Raw genomic sequence first — 18,397 nt, 5'->3', positions numbered from 1 at the left:
ATGAACACCACTTAAATAGCACCAGGTGAAGCTACTCGAAATTAGCTCAACAATACCGGGCAATTAAACACCAACCCCACACACACAATTTCACTAACGCCTTTAACTAACTAACAACAGCGAGTCAACTACAGAGATTCTGAGCTAACGCACAACTAAGTTTGCTGACTAGCAACAGTTGAGACAAGTTTTTAAAAAAGATTACCTAAATTACACACAACTATGTTCTCTAACTAGCAACAGCAGAAACAAATCAAGTTAAGATACGCTTATCTGAATCGCGGGGTACGGCAGAAGCGACGACACAATCAGATGCACACTAATGAACCACAGATGAACACCACTTAAATAGCACCAGGTGAAGCTACTCGAAATTAGCTCAACAATACCGGGCAATTAAACACCAAAACACAAAGCTAACGGAAAAAAAGTTTGAAATAGTTTGCAAACGTTCGCCTTGTTTGCTGAATTTGAACACACCTCAGGAGTAGTGGAGTGAATAGATCGTACATTTACAAAAGATAATTATGGAGTTGATTCTGCAGAGACCTGCAAGGAATTCAGTGCCTCTTGAATCAAATTACCCGTGTTGCTTGCCTTGGGAATCCTATTGCTCATGTACTCGCTAGAGCCCGCCCTCCCAACTTTGCTGGGTGAAAGTGACGGTTTAAATTTGAAGCATTATTTCATGTCGCACATGTAGTGTCATTGAAATAAATAAAAGTGACAGTTTTAATTTCAAGCCTTATTTCATGTCGCACATAGCGTCATTGAAATAAATAAATACGTACATTTCGTGCCACATTTAATTACTTACGCTCACATTTCATGATGTATTTATTTATTTATTTATTTATTTATTTATTTATTTATTTATTTATTTAATTTTGTCCGAAATATTCCTCCATACATTTAATCTGTGCAGACTTACTGTGAGAATCCAAAACATCATACAATTTCATATGGCAATAATTTCCAGAGAAAGTTACATGCATTATACCAAGTATTAAACTTCCTGGCGCAAAAACAAAGACAATTAATCACAAAAAAGTATGTTTCAAATAAACTGCAGTAAAATGCAGAGATGTAGCAGTTGTCAAAGATCTGTGCTGATACGCCTTGACGGAGAGCGGGCTGATGTTAGCATTAGAGCTGATCAATTTAATTTCCAGTCTTTTGAGGCTTTTGGCAAATGCAAACATTTAACTTAAATCATTTTTGTGATTAATAATACCATTGTACTGGTCTAGCAGTGTGCAGCCAATGGGGGTGCTGTGACTTACCAGCTTGCTCTCCAGGTTATTACTGTAGGAAAAGCAGACATCCGTCAGACTGCCATTACTGCAGCACTCCATCGTACCATCCAGACGCCTGTACACTGGAAAAGGTGAAAGATAGAGGGACAGAGTGGAGAGAAAGAAGAAAGATTGAATTGGTGCTTTATTGGTGCTATGACACTGCTGACTTGTAATTGCCTCTGCTAGTTGACAAAAACCTTAATGTGTGGCAAGACGCTCTGGATAAAAGTGTCTGATGTTTGCCTGCCCTTTTTAGGGTAGCACAGGCCCGTGGTGAATGTCGGGAGGAGTGCGGCTCTTGTACCTCGTCCAGTGGCTGGGCTGAGCTGAAGGCTGCTGCTGTGAACACAGTAACCCGTCTGCGCAGACTGGGACAGCTTTCCGATGCAGGAGTGCCAGTCCTCCACCCCGTGAACATGGCAGTCCTCCAGCTGGGTGACCAGGTCACCAACAAACAAGCCACGTGGCCCACTGGCAGCCGAGCCCTGAGGAAAGGTGAATACAGTACTGTTAAAAAATAAATGAAAAAAAGCAGCTTCTGCACACCTGTGTAGCCTCAAAGGACGAACTTCCAGGACGGATTGTCACACCAATGAAACTGAATGTCACAAGAATGCATTTGAAAATAATATGTGCAAAAGTAAATTTAGAAGTGACATCTCTTGATTAAGAAACAACAACTAACATTATTGATAATGAAAGGACGAAGAAAGTGTTCCATTTAGCTAAAAATACTGTACGCTGGAGTTGCACAAGAGCTCTTGATCCCAGATCTTTCAGCTGTGCAGCATGACCATTGACTGGCCAAATGGAAATGTCCAGTCTGACATTAATAGGACAAGTGTGTGCTTCCAGTGCCATTAGTGGAGTCACTGAATGGACAGCTCACTTGCTGGAGCTTGTTTTATAATTTTATTTCAGTGTTAGTGTTTTCCATTGGTAAAGTTTTGTGCCAGTTCACAATGGCTGGTTTAATCCATATATTATGTTTGGGGTAAATTTGAAGCCATTCAATGTTTGACATCTCTTAAAAATCATATAACCTTTGTCGGGAAAGTGAGGATTAATTAAGATTTATATGTAAACACAATGTGCAAGGTTCTACCTGTTTCGTCTCTTCCTGTTTGCTGTTCAGTTATAGGCACGCTTTGGGCTGTTTGCTCAGTAGTTCATTATGAGCATTAATGTTTTTTTTCCCTGTATTACTACAAGTATTGGAAATATTCGAAAGTATTAGTTATTTCTCTGAGGATTGTCAATATTGTGTATACTCTGTCCATTATTGAAAAAACCTCACCCAGATCCAAGAAGCCTACACAAGCAGGGTGACATCTTTCCAGCTTATTCCAGCGCTTCACATTTAAAGTAAATGCAATCATGCTCACTTCCCCATCTCTTCCTGCCCTTTGCTGTGAGTACAATATGTTTCGCTTCCATCATTAGTGGTACTTTAACTTGTAATAAATGTATATCTAACTCTAAAGCTCACATCTGGACTCCTCGACAAATTAGAAGCAGTGAGGAATTCTCAAGAATCCTTTTTGGCCCACCCAGATGCTAGTTATATTTCTCTTTCAGTTTATCAGCCCCAGTGGCATCCTTGCAACAGGACGAAGGAGGCATAGTGGCAAGAATCCTATAGTACACACTCAACAATAAATGCCAGAACTGTGGGGCCCAGATTTAGATAAAACATAGATTCATAATGTTCTATGATTAGTGAATTTGTTAATTCATTTTTATTGCACATTGTGCAATACTCTTAATTGGTATACAATACATTCTAATTGGTCAGTTGAGGCATTCTGCAGTCAATTATTTCTGAATAGTTCTTGCAATTTTTAGTAAGGCCGTTGTATGGATGCTTAATTTTTTTTTTAAAGCCTATTAATGAGGAGCCAATGTGGAGTCAAAGCAGAATCGTCTAATCAGCTTTCACTATTATTACGTATAAACCGGACATTGACTACTGGGTTGACAAGTGTGACCAATAAACAATACAAAAACACAGGTGCAACCTCTTTTTGTAACAGTGAATGCGAGTGGGCTAATTCCATCCTGCTTTCACGGTTTTTCTTTCGATAGTGTCGCCATCTCTGATACTAGCTTACATGAATGATATGGTAAAGGCTGTACAGAATACTATTCAAATTTCTATTGAAGACATGGCCAGCTATGACCAGGCACCACCTCTAAAAGCCAACGGTTCCTTTGCTCGGTGGCATGATTGCCTGGTGGTACCCTTGGTTTCAGTGGCAGGCATACAGTATGGCCAGGGATGCTGTTCTTCTTAAACACAGTAAAGCCAGTTTCCTTGCGGTAGCTGAAAAGGATTGATTAATAAAGCCTGACTATAAAGAAAAAACATTTCAAAGGTGTCTTTGGAGTATGATGACATAATTTCTTTCCCCAATACCAAGACATCTGCTGTTGTAAACACATGAAGGTAGGCTCATTTTCTTTTTACAGCCTATTTAACCCCTTAGTGCACATGCCAAATCTGGCTAATCCTTGCCCATTTAGGGGGTACCCTATTTAAAGCTTTATAACTCCAGATGTGAACACCACAGGGAAAAATGGCTTAAAGGAAGCAAGACATTTGTACAATTTACAATACTAATGCAGATTAGTTTATGTTCATAATTTTGGAAGAAATAAAGTGCCACAAATGCAATTGTCTAGCCAAAAAAATAAATAATTAAAGCCGCAAGCGGCGTTGGGAGGGGTCCAAGCATTGACACCATCGCGCCCCCTATGGAGCGATTTTAAAATGGCTTTGTCCTCATGATCATATGCCTTCACCCAACATATCTACTGAATATCATGATGATTGTATAAAATATTGATGACTTATGTCCAATTTTGTGCTAAGAGACGCTGTCGGATGACTTAGTTGCGTCGCCATGGATGTGTCCTGGCCGCTTCCCGTAAAGGCCTTTACTATGTCGTAACACTTAGATGGTCCGGCGTGTATGCACAGCTGCAGTGTTTCTGCGCCGCAACTAAAAAAGGCGTCACACTAGTGTTGTCATGATACCAAAATTTTGACTTTGATACTGATACCAGGTTTAGTATCATGATACTCAATACTGAAATGATACTTGAAACTTAAACGATGCTAATTCGATACTCAGTACCTAACGATACTGAAATTACCTTAATAGATCAGAAACGTAATGTCCACAAGGGTTGACCTCATTTTCGAATTCATGGTTTATTAACAACCTGGTTCATTAACAACCTTTAAGTTGAAGCCTCTTCAACATATTAATATGCATAGGCCTATAGTGTTACAACACTGAACAAGAGAAAAATATGTTAAATATAAATTAAACAGTTGTAAACTGAATAATCTTTAAAACAGGTCTTTCACCTTTAAATAGATTTTAAAACAGCATATTTTAATAACAATACAGCATCTATCTATAATAAAATATTTCCAAATTGGAACACCTATTGCTACTGAAGTGAACTGAGTCAAAGCTTGCGCTGTATCAAGGAGCTGACTGCACAAGCGCAAGTCACCTCACTTGGCAACCTTAGTTGCTACTGCCATCTAGCAATGATTCTCACAAATAACACTTTTCATCCTCTAAATCAGTAATGCGTGAGACAATTTTCCCTGGCTACCGAACGTTGGAATATTCTAATACGGAACCGTTTCTTTTTCTTTTTCCTTTTTTTTTTTTTAAGTACCGAGAAAGTGCTGAAGTTGTGGTATACCGTGCAACACTACGTCAGACACATATTCCAATCCATTGCTCAGCTTAGCAGAGAATGGACATTTCAGAGCGCCACAGAGACAGATAGAATAATGACACATAAGTACACATTTCAAATAATAAATACGACATTGAGAAAAAATGAAAAAAAAAAGACGAAATATCAACTCGCGATCTGCACGCTGCGCGCAAAGTAGCCTACCATTTTATTTATTCAGACATTGGCAGGTAAGAAAATTTTTGGTTACGCTGACCTATAAAACGCTATTCCAAAAGCAAAATCAGACATGTTATACATCGTTAGAAAGCTTATACTCTCACCTACGGAATAAATGAATTGTCAATCAAACCAAATTGTACTAAAAAGGGCGACAACGCCGTAAGCAACAGGTGTGGTATTACGCACAGCTATTTTTGAAGGTAGCCTACCCAGTTATCACAAATGCACGTATATTTCACAAATGGATTGTCCAAGACAATATATGACCACTCAGTCTCAAAAGGGACATCCCTACGTGTAAAACCAGTGGTAAGATTGTATATTTATTCAATGTTTAGTCCCAGATATTGACTGTAGAATGACATGGTATAATTAAAAAAAACTTTGTCTCGTTTATTTCGTTATTCAGTGAGCAGCGTTTTCACTGCTGTATTGGCATATTTTAGGGCTAATGTCGGGTTTGTCTTGTTGCTGCGGAATATTACATTACAGGCATTTGGCAGACGCTGTTAGCCAGAGCGACGTACAACAAAGTGTATAATCATAATCAGGAACAAGTGTGTCGAAAACCCTAGAGAGAAGTACCGTTCCAAGTGCAGGGAACAACCGCATAGTTTAACTTGGAACTTGTAGGTTAAACTGATTAACACTAACACAAACAAGAACAGCAACAACGCAGCCTATACAAAAATACAAGCAATAGTTAAGACGAGTGCATTAACTAAGTCACCTACGAAACAACTAACTAGTTACAACCCTAAGCTTACAGTCAATTTAGAGATTAAATTGAGAATACAATTTTTTTCAGCATAATGACGGATTCAAAGACTAAACAAACTCACCCGATATTGTCTTCAAATGGATACATGCCAAAGAAAAGTAATGATTCATCCTCTCAAAAATCTTTTACTAACAAACTTTTAGAAGCAAAAAACAAAATATCAACTCGCCAGCCATGCTACCTGCTTCCTACGCTCAGAGTACCGTATTATTAATTTAGACATTGGCAGAGTACAGCATAAATTGCGTCTTTTGTTTATATTCAATATTAGTAATTGCAGCGAGAAACTGCAGCTCTAGACACAAGATAGTGTGTTATGTTATGGCAGTTATGTTATGGCAGCAACGGAACTAAGCGGACTATATATGTATTACTGTCATTGTTTTACTATACCAGCGTGTTTTCGCGCGTATGCACAGAAACTCAAATACTATCAATAAAATGGTTTAGCTATTTCTCAGCATAATGACAGATTCAAAGACTAAACGAACTCACCCGATACTGTCTTCAAATGGATCCATGCCCAAGAAAAGTAATTATTCATCCTCTCAAAAAGCTTTTACTAACAAACTTTTGGTAGCCTAGCAGGCACTCTGGCTGGCGCTGTCTTCCATTGCTTCTCCGACGTTCACACCGTCTCCTCAGTGATAAAAACTAGACCCTACGGTGTCGGATTACTTGTGTCGCCATGGATGTCGCTTGCCGTAAAGAAGTTTACTAGATGTCGTAACACTTAGATTTGGAGCTCCAGCTCTTCCGCACCCCAACTAATAAAAAAGTCCAAATGGCAGGCAAACAATATGGCGGACAATGGTGCTCCCAATGGCAAAGTTGTAGAGCACATTCAGATGCATCGGTCAATGAAGTCTTGGTAAATGGTAAATGGCCTGCATTTATATAGCGCTTTTATCCAAACGCTTTACAATTGATGCCTCTCATTCGCCAGAGCAGTTAGGGGTTAGGTGTCTTGCTCAAGGACACTTCGACATGCCCAGGGCGGGGTTTGAACCAGCAACTGCCAGACAATCGGTACCCTTACCTCCTGAGCTATGTCGCCCCACAAGTCTTGTGTTGATCTGACTTATGGTGTGGGAGTTATGGCCTTTTAAAGTATGACCCTTTGTTATAGCGCCACCATCTGGCCGACATAGGTGATTTTTAGTGCCTGAGTAGTGGGGGGCCATAGGAACCCACCTGCAAAATTTGGTTGCTCTAGGACTTATGGTTGCTGAGCCTCAGACACTTTTAGCGGAGAAAAATTATTATTATTATTAATAATAATAATAATAATAATAATCCGAACAGATATAATAAGGTTCCACCAGCTTCGCTGCTTGGACCCCTAATAATAATCCTAACAGATACAATAGGGTTCCACCAGCTTTGCTGCTTGGACCCCTAATAATAATCCTAACAAATACAATAGGTTTCCACCAGCTTCGCTGCTTGGACCCCTAATAATCCTAACAGATACAATAGGGTTCCACCAGCTTTGCTGCTTGGACCCCTAATTAATTTGCACTTTTTTAGTTTGCAATGAAATACTGAGAGATTGCATATATACAGCAGGTTAAACTATACATGTGCTGGATCAGAAACTTCTTGACAAGTTCATAAAATCTAAGGATGGATATGTAGAACTACTATAGATGTATGAAGCAAAAACTAAGCAGTGTACCTAGCGTCTCCAAATCTATCCAAAATGTCTAAATTATGCATTGCTGTAAATCACAACATATTCACGTATTTCACTTCAAAACAACTGTTTTGACTCAAGAAACTCACTGTTGCATCATTTTCAAGTGGAAATTACAAGCTTTCTGTCAGTACAGTGGTCTAAAATATCTAGGGGTCCAGAAACATATCCAAAATCTCTCTGAAAATAAATAAAATGCTTTTTGTCCATTATAGAGCATATAAATGAGCCCCTTATGAAGGTTTAAGATTAAACACTGCTAACAGATTAAAAATAATGCAAAAATATTGTCACACAATGGGGTACAGTACCTAAATGTGTAATAATTACCTCTTGTATGTATTTCTATACTCTCGTATGTTTTGTTGTGTGGGGATGGGACTTGTGGAAGTATGTTTTCTTCATTCTTTTAATGCTTTTATATTTCTTCTTATTAAAGATAGTACTGATCAAGAATATATTTAAATGTATGTGATTATGGGATGATCACTGAAGAACAGTAGGTATTCTGTGTTATGTCTAAGAATTTGTAACTAAGGAAAGACAGTGGCCTCCTTGTACACTGATGCATACTACCTAGAGAATCTTTGAACCCCAGTTGCAGGAGGGAAAATTGTAAACATTTACTTAGTGGAATTTTGTAAGTAACTTCTGTTGGGAAACAGTCTTGTGCAGAAGACCTTTGAGTTGCAAGAGAAGAGAAAGGATACTGACCTAGAAAGAACTGTTTTGTTATATCTAGTAAATGTATAGATTATATTCTATTAAAATGAATGAATGAAAATCAAAGTAATCACACCAACAGTAATGATATAAACATAGTTTGTTAGAACATGGTGCATATGAGTAAATATTTCATTTGGATTACAGCATGTAGTGAATGCATGTAAAGTGCATGTACTTTGGAACTGGAAGATGTTAATCATGAGGACAAATACTTGTTATTCAAGTCATGCATATACATTCCTCTGTAAGTGTGTGTAGTGAAATATCTGTTATTGATTAAAATGGAAGATTATATAATAGTTATTGTTAAACTAACTGATGAAACATAAGTTTGACCTAGGCTGGGATTGGTTATTTTAAAGGGAAGATACACCAGGGTAGAAGGAGATCTGGTTGTATAAAAAGGATGTAAAGCATAATGTGAGGAAGCTATCTATGTATCTTTATGGTACTGGAGACCTCCCGTAGGCCTACGTACATGAAAAGGATTATTGATTGAAGAGAATAAAAAGGTTATTAGAAGAAATCACAATTTCTAGTCTTTATTCTTGCATCACCGACTCACCCACCGAACCTTGCGTTTTGGCAATGTTCCAACTCTCACGTCATCACTGTCATCACTGTTGCATGCTTCACAAAAACGACTACACTACTAACAAACGCTTACATTACAGTGTGAAATATCCACATGATAAAATACTACTAACCTAGTTATAGACATTCAATTTCAAAAATAACGTATATAACCGAATTATTTTGATCAGTAATACATAGCAATGATGAAATCTTGTCTGTGTTCAGTAGATGGAGACAGAGACAGTAAATCAATGATACTGTTCTATCTGCATCTGTTTTGCTGCAGCTGATAGACAGCTAGGTCTATCAGTAAACATATGGCTTAGCTATGCCCAGAAATGATCAATAATAATATATTTTACAAGAAATTACGAAAAATCGTTCACAACGTTTCATCAGGTGCAGTGTCTTTTACTGCTACCACTGAGTGAAGGCGTAAGTAAATGCGATGAGAAAATCTTCGGTTACGCTGAGATATAAAACGCTGTTCTAAAAGCAAAATTATTCATGTTATACATCATTAGAAAGCATATACTCTCACCTACTGGAAAAATTAATTGTCAATCAAGCCAGACTGTAGTAAAAAGGGCAACAACACCATAAACAACACGTGTGGTATTTAGCACAGCTATTTTGGAAGGTACCCGGGCGTCACAAATGCGCGTATATTTCCCAAACGGATTGTCCAAGGCAATATATGACCATTCAGTCTGAAAAGGGACATCTCTACACGTAAACCAATGGTAAGGTTGTATATTTATTCAATTTTTAGTCCCAGATTTTGACTGTAGAATGACATGGTATAATTTTTGAAAACTTTTTCTCGTTTATTTCGTTATTCAGTGAGCAGCATTTTCACTGCTGTTTTGGTATATTTTACGGCTATTGTTGGGTTTATCTTGTTGCTATGACGAAATACGATTTTTGAGTGGTGAAAGAATATTTTTATGAATGCCCAGAGAGACAATATTGTCCATTATATGTCATGAGTGGGGGGTGTAGTTGTAGATGAGACTGCAGGGAGGGGGTGCTTGTTAAATGAACAACCACAGCGACAATGGTGGCGCTGTGAAACTCCGTATTTGGCATAGTTGTCGTGTATCGTCTACTAATGAAACTAAAACAAAGCGTTTCTGTTTTAACTCATACTTTGGTTTCAGTAGCACTGAATGTCTGAGTTCAGCAATCTCGGCACGCCGGCATGCCGACCATTAGGGGCTTTGCGCTAAAAGGTTAAATATGTTAATTTGGTTCAGTTCTCGTTTTGGATTTTATTTATATTTTTGTGCCTGCCGAGAACTTGGTTCATGTTCAAAAAAATATTGTCCATAGGGATTACTTAATGAAAGCATTTGCCTTTTTTGGTGTTATTTCTAGATCCATATATCTAGGGGAGAGTGAGTTACGTTGTGACATGGGGTCCGTATTTACAAGATGATTTCACCTGATCAGAAACAAGACAAGTGCGCATACCGCCATACACAACCTCTTTCACTTGGGACTTGAACAAACTAGCTTTGTGCTAATTTCATACTCCGTTCAGCAAACGCCAAATTTACATCGCAATTATTTTTCAGCTACTGTAAAGGAATCATACACAGTGCCTTTGGAAAGTATTCAGAGCCCTTCGCTTTTTCCACATTTTGTTACGTTGCAGCCTTATTCTAAAATTGAAGAAAATAATTATGAATTTAATCAATCTACACACAATACCTCATAATGACAAAACGAAAACAGGTTTTTAGATTTTTTTGCAAATTTATTCTCAATAAAAAACTGAAATATCACATTTACATAAGTATTCAGACCCTTTGCTATGACACTCAAAAAATTGAGTTCAGGTGCATCCTGTTTCCATTGATCATACTTCAGATGTTTCTACAACTTGATTTGAGTTCACATGGTGGTTAATTCAATTGATTGGACATGATTTGGAAAGGCACACACCTCTCTATATAAGGTCCCACAGTTGACAGTGCATGTCAGAGCAAAAACCAAGCCATAAAGTTGAAGGAACTGTCAATAGACCTTCGAGACAGGATTGTGTCCAGGTACAGATCTGGGGAAGGGTACAAAAACATTTCTGCAGCCAGTCAAGTTCTTCCACACCATTCTTGACCACCCTTTCTTTAGGGAGTTCGCAGTGTGCCCGGGGGTATTGTCAAGCTGAAACAGGAAAGGGCTTTCCCCGAACTGTTGGGAAAGCACAGAATTGTCTAGAATGTGATTGTATACTGTAGCATTAAGATTTGTCTTCACTGGAACCCAGGGGCCTAGCCCAAACCATAAAAAACATCCCCAGACTAAGGGGTGTCCACATACTTTCTGGTCATGTAGTGTATTTCATGTTTAAAGTATTTATATTTGAAGAAATTTAAAAAAAAATTATCATTTTGGCGCAGTGGATGAAATTACGCAAAATTTGGAATGGGAGAACCTGAAATTTCCAAATGAGTTGCCAACGTTATGTAGAAAAAACCAACCTCATTGTGACAACAAATAAAAATCTCACTAGTTACATACAGTGTAGGGCTTGCAATGCTATTTTTATCTGTGATGGCGAGAAAACAGATCCCACTGAACTTAGAGATATTGTCCAAGATGATATCAACTGCAACTGACAGCAAAGGCAAGGCACTAGTGAGATATGTGAAGTAAACCAGTCTGGTTAACCAGCTGACAAAAACTGGATGTGTACAGTGCTTGATCGCAACTAACTGGTGACAAATAATTTTTATTAGCCAATCATACTGATCTGCTGATAGGCCAATGTGATTTGTTAAGCTGGTCGTTCATTTAACCTTTTCACACGTAAGTTCCAAAATATTTCGAACAGCACCACAGCGTGAGTTCTAAAACTCCACTGTCACGTCACAGTAAGGGAGTCGCGCGAGGGGATCGTTTGACTGCTACCTGTCCTTCGTTTGCGTTTGTGTCAATAAATAATCTATTATCACTAATGGTTTGTGTGGTAATTTTTTTTAAATGTGCAATATTATTTGCATGTTTTCAAATACTCGTTACAAACAAATTATTCTGATTCTAGCAAACATTGTAATTGGCACCCATGATGTCTGTGAAGTATTTTTGGCTGTACGGCAACAAACGATAATGTATGTGAGTGACTGACTGACTGACTGACTGATGAAGTTACACCATTGGTCGGCCGAGTTATGAATTTACACCATTAGTCGGCCGGATCACGTGTGTTAGGTCCAGCCATATACTAGGTTTTAACCTGGTCTTGTTTTCAAGGTTGTACTGATCATGATATTCTACAAATAAGGCTACTGTAATAACATGGGCGCAGCCATTTAACGTTATCTCTGGTCCAACCAAAGATGATAATGAAACTAAGATTACTTGCTTGTTTTGTGTGATCTTCTGAAAGACTTGATATGGAATGTATAACTGTAATATTGGGAGAAAGTGGGGCATCTTGATCCTGTTTCATCTTTGGCTGAATGCGGAAGAACAAGATGATAGCGCCGTAAAACCGGATTACTGTCAGATTATTTTCAAACATCTGCTGAGTGTTTATTCAGTTATTTTGATCACTGGCGAGTTTACCAGTGATGTGATACAGTACGATACACACTTATAATCGCTGTTAGAGCATTTATATTCAGCTTTCTGTCAGCCCGTAGGTTGCTCATTTTGACAGCTTGGTTAGCAGTCTAACGTTAACTAACTAAATAACTAGTACATTTTTTTCGAGTCGAAACTGTTGATACTTCTGAGCAACTGTGAATTTTTTCATAAACAAATAAATGCTCAAATTGAGGACATGAAAACCATTGTTGTAAAGAGTTTATGTGGTGCAGTGTTTTGTGGAAAATAAATGTGTTCAGTCCTAGAAAAAACAAACTTCAACTCAAATGCTAATTGTTGCGTCATTCGTAAATAGACATTCTAACCATGTGTTATAATCACACCGGTGTGACCGTACGCATCAAAAGGTTAACAAGCACGGAGTCACGTGATCGTCGCGAGGGATGTAGAAGGTTTCGATCATCCCTCTGCAGAACCCCCCAAAGTTTATTAATATCTTCATACTTTATGCTACTTTCTTAAGTTTTCGGTCGATTTTTTTGTTTCCTAAAAGCTTTTTACACACTGTGATGGCGGCGAGCTCAAGAAAGGTGGCTGGCAAACGGTCACTAATTTCTCGTTCAGTTGAAAATGAGAAGCTCCCTGAGCTAGTTAAGCTAGCAGTTGCAGAAGCTATCAAGCAGGCTATCCCTACACTCGTGGAGGACGTGGTGGCTCAGCTAACAAGCAAGACGCAGGCTCTGGTGGATGCTCAAGTTGCTGTATTTCATGGCAAGATGATTGCCATGCAGGCCGATATTTCAAATGGATTGTATCGAGAAAGGCGAGAATCGTTAGGCCGAGGTGGACAGCCAGCTCTCTGCATCTGCGAATAGGCTTGCTATATATCATGCCCCGTTGGAGGACAACATGGCCCCGTTGGAGGACAACATGGCTGAGGACAGGTCACGCAGAGACAACATACGTGTGCATGGGGTCCCTCAAAACGCAGAGACATCGCATGCTCTTGCTTACCTGTCGGATGCCATTCCATGGAGGTTTCCAGGGCTGGGTTCAGTTGAAATTATGCGCGCACACCGCATAGGTGCTTCCAAGGAAGATGCAAATGGCAAACCCATTCCTCGCTCCCTCATCTTGAAGCTGCTGCTTTTCACGGACAGAGACAAGATCCACAAAGCTGTGTGGAGCGCTGCCGTGAAAATGGAAAGAAAGACCTTCCGCTTCACCCCTGACTATAGCCTGCATACCTTCAAGTGCAGGCTAGCCTAATCCGACGCGATGGATACTCTGCAAAAACTAGACTTCCGTACTTTTCCACTTTATCCTGCGAAGCTAAAGGCCATCTTTTCAACACCCCACAAGAGGCGAAGGATTTCACGGATTCCCTCAAAGAATAGAGGCTCCATTTATTCAGATAACTTGGATAGCTGGTTCGCTTAACGTTAAATGTTTTGCATTAGCAATTTCTACACGGTGCTTGATGCGGACTGTAATCATAGCCTGCTTGTTGTTTGTTTTCATACTTTTGTTTTCAATAAGGACTGGCTTTACACTTTTGTATTAGCTAACGGGCCTGGCACGGTGCCAATTGTACTGTAAGCTAAGTTCTTATTGACCATTTTTCTTTCTTTTTGTTTTCAATACTTAGTTATATATACCTGTATAGTACACTTGTATATTTGTGTAGCTCATCTTTAATTTGTCATTATCACTACTATGGTATGTTACAATTGTGTCCTTAATGGGGACGGGGAACCTGCGCGTGTTGGGGAACGAACACGCTGCTCGAGGATCACGGGTCCAACTTGTGGGGGAAAATTAGACTCCCCAGGAGGAGTCAAACATTTTTTTTGTTGTTCTTACCATGTTTTTGTGTTTATGTGGGGGTTTTATTTTGATGCTCTCTCCCACTCCTTGGATGGATCTCTCTTGTTATTCTAATTCCATTTTGTGGTCGGATCGCTGCACTGCCTAGAGTGTATGTTATTTCTCCTACTCTGATTCCGAATGTACTGCAACACACGTTAGTTATTGTTAATCAACATGAGTAGTATACATGTAATAAGCTGGAATGTAAATGGGCTGAATGGCCAAATTAAGCGTACAGCCTGCTTAGACCTCTTGTGCAGACAACGTGTGGACGTTGCCTTTATACAAGAATCTAATTTTAGAACTGTAGACGTTCGTTGCTTTTCGAACAAGCACTATTGCGTGGCCGCATCTGCATCGCTAGACACCAAAACTAGGGGCTCATTAGTAGTACTTAAATGTAATCTCTCAATGAATATAATAGAAAAATTTGATAGTGAGGATGGTAGGATTTCTTATATCAAGACTATTATATCTGGGTGCAAATTCACTTTTATTTCTGTCTATGCTCCATCCCAATATGACCAGAGTTCTTTCCCAATCTAACTACAATCTTACTGCATCTTCAGGATTTCTCGCTTGTTCTTGGTGCAGACATGAATACTTTTGTAAACCTGACAATGGATAAATCTGTTCAGCGCTCTATGCCAACCCAGTTACATGCAAGATTTTCAGAACTTTTTGTTGGCGCTTAGTTTAACAGACCTATATCGCACTATTAATCCCACATCTAAACAATATACTTTTTACTCGGCAAGACATCAGAATTTTTCTAGAATAGATTATATACTAGCTTCATCTGCATCTTTTTCTGAGATACATAATGTTGTAATCAAGCCCTGCTCTCTATCAGATCACAGTATTGTCTCAGCGCATTTCACACTCCTGGGCACGCCTTCCAGAGCACCACGTTGGCGGTTCAATGTCTCGCTTCTCAAAAATGAAGATGTTGTGTCTTTCTGAAAAGAAAACTAAACACCTTTATAGACTTTAATGCAGGCTCAGTAGACGACCCCAGATTTTTGTGGGATGCCACAAAGGGCTGTATTAGGGACTCCTCAATTTCGTTTTCATCTCACCTTAATAAAAATAGACTTAGCAGGATAACTGAGCTGGAAAATACTCTTACCCAGCTTGAGGCGCAACAACAAACCACATACTCCAAGGCTTTACAAGGGAGAACAGCTGTGACAAGAACTGAATTAAACTCCTTGTTAAGACGTAGAGCGGAGTTCTTGGTGCACAGAACCAGAAGAACATATTATTTTAATGGAGCCAGGCCAAGCCATCTTTTAGCTTTAAGTCTGAAAAATCATAAAAAATACTCACATATCATGGCCATTAAAACATCTCTTCGTATTTTGAGTGACCCTCGTGATATCAACACTGAATTTAAAACTTTTTATTCTACTCTTATTCTAAATCTGAAATCTCACTCCATACAAGTACATGTACGCATTTTCTTCAAGGACTCGATCTTCCCTCTCTGTCTGACAATGAATCTGAGTCGCTCAATACCCCCATTTCCCTAGAATAGTTAAGGATGGCTCTTGTTAACATGAAGAAAGGCAAGTCCCCAGGGTGGGACGGTATTCCACCAGAGCTATATCTTGCTTTTTGGGATTAACTGTGACCACCACTGCTGGATATAATTAATACAGCCATTCAATCAATCAATCAATCAATTTTTATTTGTATAGTGCTTTTAACAAAGGAGCTTTGTCACAAAGCAGCTTTACAGAGAACCTGCCCCCAAAGAGTAAGCCTAGGGCAACAGTGGCACGGAAAAACTCCCTGACTGATAACAGGAAGAAACCTTGAGCAGAACCGGACTCAGAGGGGGAACCCATCTGCCGCGGGCAGGCACCGATTTGTTATGGAAATGGCTTACATGAAAACAGATTAATTATAATACATAAACAGCCAATCCAATATTAATTATTAAGTCCAAGCAAAGGTGACTCCGGTCACATAGAGAGATGGGCATGAACACCAATGGGTGGCACGGTCAGACAGGGGGACAGGCTTGGTGCTACAGCAGAATCAACAGTGGCAGGAGGCGGGGGTGCCCAGCTGGTCTAGCTGGTCTAGGAGCTGGAGCCCACTGACAAGGGTGCATTCAACGTAAGTGCTAACACAGCCATAATCAGATTACTTCCCAAACCAAATAAAGATCTGACTCAATGCGGTAATTATAGACCTCTCTCCATTTTGAATAGGGATGTTAAATTATACGCTAAAGTACTTTTAACCCGATTAGAGGTAAATCTGACAAAATTGATATACAATGATCAAACCGGTTTCATTAAAACTCGTCTAGCATCTGATAATGTGCGTCGCTTGTTGTACATCATTCATGCAGCGGGTAGTATTGACACTTCCTGGTCGGTTTTATCATTGGATGCTGAGAAAGCATTCGATAGGTTGGAATGGGATTATCTCTGGACTACTTTGGACAAATTTGGGCTAGGTAAATAATTCATCAGTATGATCGAAGTCTTATACGCAAATCCCTCGGCAATGGTCTGCACGGGCAATATTTGCTCCGCCCAGTTTCTGGTATCTAGGGGAACTCGCCAGCGTTGCCCCCTTTCGCCGCTACTATTCGCCCTCTCCCTCAAACTACTGGCTCAGAAAATCAGACAGCAGCCACCAGTGTATCCCATCACTTTTTGTAATACAGATCACTGGATATCATTTTATGCTGATGATATCCTTCTTTACGTAGGTAACGCAGGTTCTTCAATGTCACATTTGCTCTCTACTTTTGATTCGTTCACCTCGCTATCTGGATATAAAATTAACTGGACAAAGACAGCGCTAATGCATTTGAACTCACTTGCATCTCAAATTCCCCTGCCCTCCCATATACCAATAGTTAAGAGCTTCAGGTATCTCGGCATTGATATCTTTCCTTCTACGTTTTCCATTGCAATACAAAATTTTAAAGGTATATACATTCATATAGAGAAGGACTTTGAACGCTGGTCAAATCTCTCAAATTCACTCCAAGCCCGTATATCAATAGTTAAGATGGATGTACTCCTTCATGTTAACTTTTACTCTTCTATGATCCCTCTTGCTCCTCCTATGGGCTACTGGGAAAAACTTAACTCGTTAATCTCCAAATTCATATGGAAAGGAAAGAGGCCGCGTATAAAACTCACAACTCTCCAGCGACGCAGGGAGGGTTGGCCCTGCCAAATTTTAATATGTACTTCGTGCTACGTCATCCCTCCGCCTGGTTCAATCCTAGTTCCTCTGTCTCTTGGAGACCAATTGAGGAGAATCTTTCGCAGCCTCACAGATTGCAGGACCTAGTGTAATCTAACATACCATTGAAAAAAGCCAAATTATCTTTAGGCCCTGTAATTTCATTTCAACTCACAACCTGCCATACTGTAATGAAGCATGTGTGAGTAGATTTTAACTGGCACAACCATTCGGCAATTTTCAACAATTTTTCACTTCTTACTGGCAATATACCTTTCTCATTCCCACATTGGAAGAATAGGGGAGTTAATGTTTTAAAAGATCTGTATGGTGACAGTAGTTTATGAGCCTTTCATTTACAAGCTGAATATGATCTACCAGGATCATCTTTTTTCTTCTATATGCAGTTAAGATCAGCTATGCGGGCATATTGTGTACCATGGGGATCAGCACTCCCTACACACCCTCTTCATAAATTATTAGCCTCAGTAGGACCTACACGAGGGATGGTCTCTAAACTTTACAAATTTATCTCTGAACCTTATAAACCACTACCAGTAGAAACTACATGGCGTACAGATTTATCTGCTATAAATGATGAAGAGATCTGTTGGGACACCGTGTGGAAAAATTTGTGTGGTACATCTAAAAACCCCAATCATCAATTAATACATTACAAATTTGTTCATAGGATGTACCTTACTCCTAGAAGGCGTCATTCTATGAAGACCATTACATCTCCCA

General features: G+C 39.3%; 1 protein-coding gene across 4 annotated transcripts in view; it reads right to left on the bottom strand.

The window, feature by feature from the left end:
* Nucleotides 1-18,397, bottom strand: part of mbtps2 (membrane-bound transcription factor peptidase, site 2) — an 80,235-nt gene that overhangs the window by 21,513 nt on the left and 40,325 nt on the right. For all 4 annotated transcript variants that reach the window (XM_035416388.1, XM_035416389.1, XM_035416390.1 and 1 more), the window contains exons 7-8: nucleotides 1,603-1,783; nucleotides 1,284-1,378 (exon numbers count right to left, since the gene is read on the bottom strand). In XM_035416388.1, the coding sequence (XP_035272279.1) occupies nucleotides 1,284-1,378; nucleotides 1,603-1,783 (276 nt within the window). The remainder of the gene's footprint in view (nucleotides 1-1,283; nucleotides 1,379-1,602; nucleotides 1,784-18,397) is intronic.

This window comes from Anguilla anguilla, chromosome 4 (assembly GCF_013347855.1).
Source record: "Anguilla anguilla isolate fAngAng1 chromosome 4, fAngAng1.pri, whole genome shotgun sequence".
Lineage (NCBI taxonomy): Eukaryota > Metazoa > Chordata > Actinopteri > Anguilliformes > Anguillidae > Anguilla > Anguilla anguilla.
The sequence above is the reverse complement of the archived record's forward strand: the minus strand, read 5'-3'. Positions and strand labels throughout refer to the sequence as shown.